Genomic DNA, 12,057 nt, shown 5'->3' with positions numbered 1-12,057 from the left:
TAAGTCCTCTCTATATAGCTTGTCAAAACGGACATGATAGCACAGTACAACTGTTACTGCGTAATGGAGCAGACATTAATTTATGCCCGGAGGACGGTGTAAGTCCTCTCTATATAGCTTGTCAAAACGGACATGATAGATCAGTACAACTGTTACTGAGTAATGGAGCAGACATTAATTTATGCCCGGAGGACGAAACCAGTCCTCTTACTGCGGCTTGTTTTGACGGACATGATAGCACAATACAACTGTTACTGAGTAAAGGAGCAGACATTAATTTATGCATGGAGGACGGAACCAGTCCTCTTACTGCGGCTTGTTTTGACGGACATGATAGCACAGTACAACTGTTACTGAGTAAAGGAGCAGACAAGAATTTATGCATGAAAAACGGTGCCGGTCCTATCAATATAGCTTGCCAAAACGGCCATGATAGCACAGTACAACTGTTACTGAGTAATGGAGCAGACATTAATTTATGTGAAGAAGAAGGAGCAAGTCCTCTCTATAGAGCTTGTGAAAACAGACACGATAGCACAGTACAACTGTTACTGAGTAATGGAGCAGACATTAATTTATGTGAAGAAGAAGGAGCAAGTCCTCTCTATAGAGCTTGTGGAAACGGACACGATAGCACAGTACAACTGTTACTGAGTAATGGAGCAGACATGAATTTACGCAAGAAAAACGGTGCCGGTCCTCTCTATAGAGCTTGTCAAAACGGACATGATAGCACAGTACAACTGTTACTGAGTAATGGAGCAGACATTAATTTATGCATGGAGGACGGAACCAGTCCTCTTACTGCGGCTTGTTTTGACGGACATGATAGCACAATACAACTGTTACTGAGTAAAGGAGCAGACATTAATTTATGCATGGAGGACGGAACCAGTCCTCTTACTGCGGCTTGTTTTGACGGACATGATAGCACAGTACAACTGTTACTGAGTAAAGGAGCAGACATGAATTTATGCATGAAAAACGGTGCCGGTCCTATCAATATAGCTTGCCAAAACGGCCATGATAGCACAGTACAACTGTTACTGAGTAATGGAGCAGACATTAATTTATGTGAAGAAGAAGGAGCAAGTCCTCTCTATAGAGCTTGTCAAAACGGACATGATAGCACAGTACAACTGTTACTGAGTAATGGAGCAGACATTAATTTATGCATGGAGGACGGAACCAGTCCTCTTACTGCGGCTTGTTTTGACGGACATGATAGCACAATACAACTGTTACTGAGTAAAGGAGCAGACATTAATTTATGCATGGAGGACGGAACCAGTCCTCTTACTGCGGCTTGTTTTGACGGACATGATAGCACAGTACAACTGTTACTGAGTAAAGGAGCAGACATGAATTTATGCATGAAAAACGGTGCCGGTCCTATCAATATAGCTTGCCAAAACGGCCATGATAGCACAGTACAACTGTTACTGAGTAATGGAGCAGACATTAATTTATGTGAAGAAGAAGGAGCAAGTCCTCTCTGTAGAGCTTGTGAAAACGGACACGATAGCACAGTACAACTGTTACTGAGTAATGGAGCAGACATTAATTTATGTGAAGAAAAAGGAGCAAGTCCTCTCTATATAGCTTGTCAAAACGGACATGATAGCACAGTACAACTGTTACTGAGTGAAGGAGCAAACATTAATTTATGTGAAGAAAAAGGAGCAAGTCCTCTCTATATAGCTTGTCAAAACGGACATGATAGCACAGTACAACTGTTACTGAGTAATGGAGCAGACATTAATTTATGTGAAGAAAAAGGAGCAAGTCCTCTCCATATAGCTTGTCAAAACGGACATGATAGCACAGTACAACTGTTACTGAGTGAAGGAGCAGACATTAATTTATGTGAAGAAAAAGGAGCAAGTCCTCTCTATATAGCTTGTCAAAACGGACATGATAGCAGAGTACAACTGTTACTGAGTGAAGGAGCAAACATTAATTTATGTGAAGAAAAAGGAGCAAGTCCTCTCTATATAGCTTGTCAAAACGGACATGATAGCACAGTACAACTGTTACTGAGTAATGGAGCAGACATTAATTTATGCATGGAGGACGGAACCAGTCCTCTTACTGCGGCTTGTTTTGACGGACATGATAACACAGTACAATTGTTACTGAGTAATGGAGCAAACATAAATCTATGCACGAGGGACGGAACCAGTCCTCTCTCTGGGGCTTGTTTTGACGGTCATGATAATACAGTACAACTGTTACTGAGTAATGGAGCAAACATTAATTTATGCAGGGAGGACGGAACCAGTCCTCTCTATATAGCTTGTGAAAACGGACATGTTTGCACAGTACAACTGTTACTGAGTAACGGAGCAGACATTAATTTATGCAAGAAAAACGGTGCCGGTCCTCTCTATATAGCTTGTCAAAACGGACATAATAGCACAGTACAACTGTTACTGAGTAATGGAGCAGACATTAATTTATGTGAAGAAGAAGGAGCAAGTCCTCTCTATATAGCTTGTCAAAACGGACATGATAGCACAGTACAACTGTTACTGAGTAATGGAGCAGACATTAATTTATGTGGAGAGGAAGGAACAAGTCCTCTCTATAGAGCTTGTGGAAACGGACATGATAGCACAGTACAACTGTTACTGAGTAATGGAGCAGACATTAATTTACGCAAAAAAACGGTGCCGGTCCTCTCTATAGAGCTTGTCAAAACGGACATGATAGCACAGTACAACTGTTACTGAGTAATGGAGCAGACATTAATTTATGTGAAGAAGAAGTAGCAAGTCCTCTCTATATAGCTTGTCAAAACGGACATGATAGCACAGTACAACTGTTACTGAGTGAAGGAGCAAACATTAATTTATGCATGGAGGACGGAACCAGTCCTCTTTTTCGGGCTTCTTTTGACGGACATGATAGCACAGTACAACTGTTACTGAGTAATGGAGCAGACATTAATTTATGTGAAGAAGAAGGAGCAAGTCCTCTCTATATAGCTTGTCAAAACGGACATGATAGCACAGTACAACTGTTACTGAGTAATGGAGCAGACATTAATTTATGTGTAGAAGAAGGAGCAAGTCCTCTCTACATAGCTTGTCAAAACGGACATGATAGCACTGTACAACTGTTACTGAGTAATGGAGCAGACATTAATTTATGTGAAGAAGAAGGAGCAAGTCCTCTCTATAGAGCTTGTGGAAACGGACATGATAGCACTGTACAACTGTTACTGAGTAATGGAGCAGACATTAATTTATGCAGGGAGGACGGAACCAGTCCTCTCTATATAGCTTGTGAAAACGGACATGATTGCACAGTACAACTGTTACTGAGTAATGGAGCAGACATTAATTTATGCATGAAGGGCGGAAGCAGTCCTCTCTATATAGCTTGTCAAAACGGACATGATTGCACAGTACAACTGTTACTATGTAATGGAGCAGACAGTAATTTATGCAGGGAGGACGGAACCAGTCCTCTTACTGCGGCTTGTTTTGACGGACATGATAACACAGTACAATTGTTACTGAGTAATGGCGCAAACATAAATTTATGCAATAAAAACGGTGTCGGTCCTTTCTTTTTAGCATGTTATAACAGACATGATAGCACAGTACAACTGTTACTGAGCAATGGAGCAAACATAAATCTATGCACGAGGGACGGAACCAGTCCTCTCTCTGGGGCTTGTTTTGACGGTCATGATAATACAGTACAACTGTTACTGAGTAATGGAGCAAACATTAATTTATGCAGGGAGGACGGAACCAGTCCTCTCTATATAGCTTGTGAAAACGGACATGTTTGCACAGTACAACTGTTACTGAGTAACGGAGCAGACATTAATTTATGCGCGAAAAACGGTGCCGGTCCTCTCTATAGAGCTTGTGAAAACGGACACGATAGCACAGTACAACTGTTACTGAGTAACGGAGCAGACATTAATTTATGTGAAGAAAAAGGAGCAAGTCCTCTCTGTATAGCTTGTCAAAACGGACATGATAGCACAGTACAACTGTTACTGAGTAATGGAGCAGACATTAATTTATGTGAAGAAGAAGGAGCAAGTCCTCTCTATATAGCTTGTCAAAACGGACATGATAGCACTGTACAACTGTTACTGAGTAATGGAGCAGACATTAATTTATGTGAAGAAGAAGGAGCAAGTCCTCTCTACATAGCTTGTCAAAACGGACATGATAGCACTGTACAACTGTTACTGAGTAATGGAGCAGACATTAATTTATGCAAGAAAAACGGTGCCGGTCCGCTCTATAGAGCTTGTCAAAACGGACATGATAGCACAGTACAACTGTTACTGAGTAATGGAGCAGACATTAATTTATGTGAAGAGGAAGGAGCAAGTCCTCTCTATAGAGCTTGTGGAAACGGACATGATAGCACAGTACAACTGTTACTGAGTAATGGAGCAGACATTAATTTATGTGAAGAAGAAGGAGCAAGTCCTCTCTATATAGCTTGTCAAAACGGACATGATAGCACTGTACAACTGTTACTGAGTAATGGAGCAGACATTAATTTATGTGAAGAAGAAGGAGCAAGTCCTCTCTACATAGCTTGTCAAAACGGACATGATAGCACTGTACAACTGTTACTGAGTAATGGAGCAGACATTAATTTATGCAAGAAAAACGGTGCCGGTCCTCTCTATAGAGCTTGTGAAAACGGACATGATAGCACAGTACAACTGTTACTGAGTAATGGAGCAAACATTAATTTATGCAGGGAGGACGGAACCAGTCCTCTCTATATAGCTTGTGAAAACGGACATGATTGCACAGTACAACTGTTACTGAGTAACGGAGCAGACATTAATTTATGCGCGAAAAACGGTGCCGGTCCTCTCTATAGAGCTTGTGAAAACGGACACGATAGCACAGTACTACTGTTACTGAGTAACGGAGCAGACATTAATTTATGTGAAGAAAAAGGAGCAAGTCCTCTCTATATAGCTTGTCAAAACGGACATGATAGCACTGTACAACTGTTACTGAGTAATGGAGCAGACATTAATTTATGTGAAGAAGAAGGAGCAAGTCCTCTCTACATAGCTTGTCAAAACGGACATGATAGCACTGTACAACTGTTACTGAGTAATGGAGCAGACATTAATTTATGCAAGAAAAACGGTGCCGGTCCTCTCTATAGAGCTTGTCAAAACGGACATGATAGCACAGTACAACTGTTACTGAGTAATGGAGCAGACATTAATTTATGTGAAGAGGAAGGAGCAAGTCCTCTCTATAGAGCTTGTGGAAACGGACATGATAGCACAGTACAACTGTTACTGAGTAATGGAGCAGACATTAATTCATGTGAAGAAGAAGGAGTAAGTCCTCTCTATATAGCTTGTCAAAACGGACATGATAGCACTGTACAACTGTTACTGAGTAATGGAGCAGACATTAATTTATGTAAAGAAGAAGGAGCAAGTCCTCTCTACATAGCTTGTCAAAACGGACATGATAGCACTGTACAACTGTTACTGAGTAATGGAGCAGACATTAATTTATGCAAGAAAAACGGTGCCGGTCCTCTCTATAGAGCTTGTCAAAACGGACATGATAGCACAGTACAACTGTTACTGAGTAATGGAGCAAACATTAATTTATGCAGGGAGGACGGAACCAGTCCTCTCTATATAGCTTGTGAAAACGGACATGATTGCACAGTACAACTGTTACTGAGTAACGGAGCAGACATTAATTTATGCGCGAAAAACGGTGCCGGTCCTCTCTATAGAGCTTGTGAAAACGGACACGATAGCACAGTACAACTGTTACTGAGTAATGGAGCAGACATTAATTTATGTGAAGAAGAAGGAGCAAGTCCTCTCTGTATAGCTTGTCAAAACGGACATGATAGCACAGTACAACTGTTACTGAGTAATGGAGCAGACATTAATTTATGTGAAGAGGAAGGAGCAAGACCTCTCTATAGAGCTTGTGAAAACGGACATGATAGCACAGTACAACTGTTACTGAGTAATGGAGCAGACATTAATTTATGTGAAGAAGAAGGAGCAAGTCCTCTCTATATAGCTTGTCAAAACGGACATGATAGCACTGTACAACTGTTACTGAGTAATGGAGCAGACATTAATTTATGTGAAGAAGAAGGAGCAAGTCCTCTCTACATAGCTTGTCAAAACGGACATGATAGCACTGTACAACTGTTACTGAGTAATGGAGCAGACATTAATTTATGCAAGAAAAACGGTGCCGGTCCTCTCTATAGAGCTTGTGAAAACGGACATGATAGCACAGTACAACTGTTACTGAGTAATGGAGCAAACATTAATTTATGCAGGGAGGACGGAACCAGTCCTCTCTATATAGCTTGTGAAAACGGACATGATTGCACAGTACAACTGTTACTGAGTAACGGAGCAGACATTAATTTATGCGCGAAAAACGGTGCCGGTCCTCTCTATAGAGCTTGTGAAAACGGACACGATAGCACAGTACAACTGTTACTGAGTAACGGAGCAGACATTAATTTATGTGAAGAAAAAGGAGCAAGTCCTCTCTGTATAGCTTGTCAAAACGGACATGATAGCACAGTACAACTGTTACTGAGTAATGGAGCAGACATTAATTTATGTAAAGAAGAAGGAGCAAGTCCTCTCTATATAGCTTGTCAAAACGGACATGATAGCACTGTACAACTGTTACTGAGTAATGGAGCAGACATTAATTTATGTGAAGAAGAAGGAGCAAGTCCTCTCTACATAGCTTGTCAAAACGGACATGATAGCACTGTACAACTGTTACTGAGTAATGGAGCAGACATTAATTTATGCAAGAAAAACGGTGCCGGTCCTCTCTATAGAGCTTGTCAAAACGGACATGATAGCACAGTACAACTGTTACTGAGTAATGGAGCAGACATTAATTTATGTGAAGAGGAAGGAGCAAGTCCTCTCTATAGAGCTTGTGGAAACGGACATGATAGCACAGTACAACTGTTACTGAGTAATGGAGCAGACATTAATTCATGTGAAGAAGAAGGAGTAAGTCCTCTCTATATAGCTTGTCAAAACGGACATGATAGCACTGTACAACTGTTACTGAGTAATGGAGCAGACATTAATTTATGTAAAGAAGAAGGAGCAAGTCCTCTCTACATAGCTTGTCAAAACGGACATGATAGCACTGTACAACTGTTACTGAGTAATGGAGCAGACATTAATTTATGCAAGAAAAACGGTGCCGGTCCTCTCTATAGAGCTTGTGAAAACGGACATGATAGCACAGTACAACTGTTACTGAGTAATGGAGCAAACATTAATTTATGCAGGGAGGACGGAACCAGTCCTCTCTATATAGCTTGTGAAAACGGACATGATTGCACAGTACAACTGTTACTGAGTAACGGAGCAGACATTAATTTATGCGCGAAAAACGGTGCCGGTCCTCTCTATAGAGCTTGTGAAAACGGACACGATAGCACAGTACAACTGTTACTGAGTAATGGAGCAGACATTAATTTATGTGAAGAAGAAGGAGCAAGTCCTCTCTGTATAGCTTGTCAAAACGGACATGATAGCACAGTACAACTGTTACTGAGTAATGGAGCAGACATTAATTTATGTGAAGAGGAAGGAGCAAGACCTCTCTATAGAGCTTGTGAAAACGGACATGATAGCACAGTACAACTGTTACTGAGTAATGGAGCAGACATTAATTTATGTGAAGAAGAAGGAGCAAGTCCTCTCTATATAGCTTGTCAAAACGGACATGATAGCACTGTACAACTGTTACTGAGTAATGGAGCAGACATTAATTTATGTGAAGAAGAAGGAGCAAGTCCTCTCTACATAGCTTGTCAAAACGGACATGATAGCACTGTACAACTGTTACTGAGTAATGGAGCAGACATTAATTTATGCAAGAAAAACGGTGCCGGTCCTCTCTATAGAGCTTGTGAAAACGGACATGATAGCACAGTACAACTGTTACTGAGTAATGGAGCAAACATTAATTTATGCAGGGAGGACGGAACCAGTCCTCTCTATATAGCTTGTGAAAACGGACATGATTGCACAGTACAACTGTTACTGAGTAACGGAGCAGACATTAATTTATGCGCGAAAAACGGTGCCGGTCCTCTCTATAGAGCTTGTGAAAACGGACACGATAGCACAGTACAACTGTTACTGAGTAACGGAGCAGACATTAATTTATGTGAAGAAAAAGGAGCAAGTCCTCTCTGTATAGCTTGTCAAAACGGACATGATAGCACAGTACAACTGTTACTGAGTAATGGAGCAGACATTAATTTATGTAAAGAAGAAGGAGCAAGTCCTCTCTATATAGCTTGTCAAAACGGACATGATAGCACTGTACAACTGTTACTGAGTAATGGAGCAGACATTAATTTATGTGAAGAAGAAGGAGCAAGTCCTCTCTACATAGCTTGTCAAAACGGACATGATAGCACTGTACAACTGTTACTGAGTAATGGAGCAGACATTAATTTATGCAAGAAAAACGGTGCCGGTCCTCTCTATAGAGCTTGTCAAAACGGACATGATAGCACAGTACAACTGTTACTGAGTAATGGAGCAGACATTAATTTATGTGAAGAGGAAGGAGCAAGTCCTCTCTATAGAGCTTGTGGAAACGGACATGATAGCACAGTACAACTGTTACTGAGTAATGGAGCAGACATTAATTCATGTGAAGAAGAAGGAGTAAGTCCTCTCTATATAGCTTGTCAAAACGGACATGATAGCACTGTACAACTGTTACTGAGTAATGGAGCAGACATTAATTTATGTAAAGAAGAAGGAGCAAGTCCTCTCTACATAGCTTGTCAAAACGGACATGATAGCACTGTACAACTGTTACTGAGTAATGGAGCAGACATTAATTTATGCAAGAAAAACGGTGCCGGTCCTCTCTATAGAGCTTGTCAAAACGGACATGATAGCACAGTACAACTGTTACTGAGTAATGGAGCAAACATTAATTTATGCAGGGAGGACGGAACCAGTCCTCTCTATATAGCTTGTGAAAACGGACATGATTGCACAGTACAACTGTTACTGAGTAACGGAGCAGACATTAATTTATGCGCGAAAAACGGTGCCGGTCCTCTCTATAGAGCTTGTGAAAACGGACACGATAGCACAGTACAACTGTTACTGAGTAATGGAGCAGACATTAATTTATGTGAAGAAGAAGGAGCAAGTCCTCTCTGTATAGCTTGTCAAAACGGACATGATAGCACAGTACAACTGTTACTGAGTAATGGAGCAGACATTAATTTATGTGAAGAGGAAGGAGCAAGACCTCTCTATAGAGCTTGTGAAAACGGACATGATAGCACAGTACAACTGTTACTGAGTAATGGAGCAGACATTAATTTATGTGAAGAAGAAGGAGCAAGTCCTCTCTATATAGCTTGTCAAAACGGACATGATAGCACTGTACAACTGTTACTGAGTAATGGAGCAGACATTAATTTATGTGAAGAAGAAGGAGCAAGTCCTCTCTACATAGCTTGTCAAAACGGACATGATAGCACTGTACAACTGTTACTGAGTAATGGAGCAGACATTAATTTATGCAAGAAAAACGGTGCCGGTCCTCTCTATAGAGCTTGTCAAAACGGACATGATAGCACAGTACAACTGTTACTGAGTAATGGAGCAAACATTAATTTATGCAGGGAGGACGGAACCAGTCCTCTCTATATAGCTTGTGAAAACGGACATGATAGCTCAGTACAACTGTTACTGAGTAATGGAGCAGACATTAATTTATGTGGAGAGACAAAATCAGTCCTCTCCGTGTAGCTTGTCAGAACGGACATGAAAGCACAGTACAACTGTTACTGAGTAATGGAGCAGACATTAATTTATGCATGAAGGACGGAAGCAGTCCTCTCTTTATAGCTTGTCAAAACGGACATGATAGCACAGTACAATTGTTACTGTGTAATGGAGCAGACAGTAATTTATGCAGGGAGGACGGAACCAGTCCTCTTACTGCGGCTTGTTTTGACGGACATGATAACACAGTACAACTGTTACTGAGTAATGGCGCAAACATAACTTTATGCAATCAAAACGGTGTCGGTCCTTTCTAATTAGCATGTTATAACAGACATGATAGCACAGTACAACTGTTACTGAGCAATGGAGCAAACATAAATCTATGCACGAGGGACGGAACCAGTCCTCTCTCTGGGGCTTGTTACTGAGTAATGGAGCAAACATTAATTTATGCATGGAGAACGGAACCAGTCCTCTTACTGTCGCTTGTTTTGACGGTCATGATAGCACAGTACAACTGTTACTGAGTAATGGTGCAAACATTAATGTACGCAAGACAAACGGTGCCAGTCCTCTCTATAAAGCTTGTTTAAACGGACATGATAGCACAGTACAATTGTTACTGAGTAATGGAGCAAACATTAATTTATGCATGGACGATGGAGACAGTTCTCTTACTGCAGCTTGTTATGACGGACATAATAGCACAGTACAACTTTTACTGAAATATGGAGCAGACATTAATTTATGTAATAGATACAAATTAAGTCCTCTATGTTTAGCTTTTGCGAACAGACATATCGAAATAGTTAATGTTTTGCTAAACAATGGCGTAGACACCAGTCTGGCCTGTGGATGGAAAGTCAATCCTGCTTTGGTAGATTGCTTTGATAAACATGACAGCACTGCTGTCTATTTGCTACAAAATGACAACATTTCAAATAACATGCATGATCCGGATTCGTATTTTTCTCTTTTTGTATCAAATCAGGTTCAAAGAGTAACAAGACTGTTGTATTTAGAGAGATAGTTTAAATGATGTCATGATCATATTCTATATATGTGTCTTAATATTATTTGGTAAACTGACAAATAAGTTTATGCAATTCAGGATACCAATGCAGGCGTCATGTTAAAAGCAAACGTTTTCATAGCCTTGTGTAGTGTATGTTTTAATATTTTCCAAATAAGTGAATTTCAATGAATTTTTTTTTTACTAACTGTTTTTTTTTTGCTTAGAAGAAGTGCAAACTCTCTAACATGTATAATATCTATAATTGTCTGTAAGTGTGACATATTCCCTGTATTAGATAAGTATGTAATTGTCTCAGAGAGAGTATAAAAGCATGCATAAACATCAATCCAACAAATTGTATAAAATCACAATTAGGCGAATTATATTACTAAATGCAATTGTGTGGCTGTATTCAATTCCGTGTATTTTGAAATGAAATTGAATTACATGGCCTCATTGTATTTAGCACAGGTGTTAATTGAAGTAGAAAAATGCCCATAGAATTTGAAAAATAATATTGTATCATGGTCGATGAACAAATTGACATATCTGTGAAAAAGCTCTTCCTTTTACATTTTTAAGTCAAATTTTAGGTAAATTTAAAATTTACCTCGTATTGTACGCTTCTGTTTGCAGAAATTTGGCTGTTTTGATACATTTGATTGCTTGATACATAAAATGTATACAATAAAAAGTTGTTTGCCAGTCAGTATGATTTAGAAAACATGTATACGATTAAAAGTTTCTATAATTAACAAAGAATAGGAAAAGGTCTTAAAGTATAAATTGTACCAATATAACTCCAGACAGAACATCAAAATATACATGTGCTGTAAGCGTTATCTAAATGGATATATTTACATTTTTCAGTGTCTTTAACTGTTATAACACAACGTATCAATTTTGTACTATATAACCCATAACTTCAAATGACATATAATTGAGACGCCACCGGGGTTTGCTTATTTATATTTAAATATTTAATTGTACAATGGCTTAAAATTATATAAATATAAGTAATAAGGAATCATTTTTTGAATATTAAGGGGAGATAATATCGGTCGGGTGTGATCAAATCTATCATAAAGCCCTTCGGGCTTTATTAGATTTAATCACGCCCGACCAAAATTATCACCTCATAATACTCAAAGAAGGATTCCCTATTCCTTAATTAAAGCTACAGTAACTGTAATTTACTACAGGAAAATTTGCAATCACACGATTTATCTTGTAATCAATAGCAGTA

General features: G+C 39.5%; 1 protein-coding gene and 1 pseudogene across 1 annotated transcript; one reads left to right on the top strand and one right to left on the bottom strand.

The window, feature by feature from the left end:
• Positions 1 to 12,057, bottom strand: part of LOC136272253 (autophagy-related protein 9A-like) — a 161,812-nt pseudogene that overhangs the window by 129,798 nt on the left and 19,957 nt on the right.
• On the top strand, positions 285 to 10,192 carry LOC136272203 (ankyrin-1-like). The gene is made up of 2 exons (XM_066073419.1): positions 285 to 1,034; positions 8,357 to 10,192. The coding sequence occupies exons 1-2, from the start codon at positions 285 to 287 to the stop codon at positions 9,815 to 9,817; spliced, it is 2,211 nt and encodes a 736-aa protein (XP_065929491.1). The 3' UTR covers positions 9,818 to 10,192.

The sequence above is a fragment of the Magallana gigas genome, chromosome 10 (assembly GCF_963853765.1).
Source record: "Magallana gigas chromosome 10, xbMagGiga1.1, whole genome shotgun sequence".
Taxonomy (NCBI): Eukaryota; Metazoa; Mollusca; class Bivalvia; order Ostreida; family Ostreidae; genus Magallana; species Magallana gigas.
This window is presented reverse-complemented; position numbering and strand designations above follow the sequence as displayed.

Coding starts and splice junctions, on each gene's coding strand:
- LOC136272203 (XM_066073419.1), top strand. CDS start 285: ATGGAGGACGGAACCAGTCCTCTTACTGCGGCTTGTTTTGACGGACAT. Junction 1,035..8,356: donor AAAACGGCCATGATAGCACA/GTACAACTGTTA, acceptor GGACATGATAGC/ACTGTACAACTGTTACTGAG.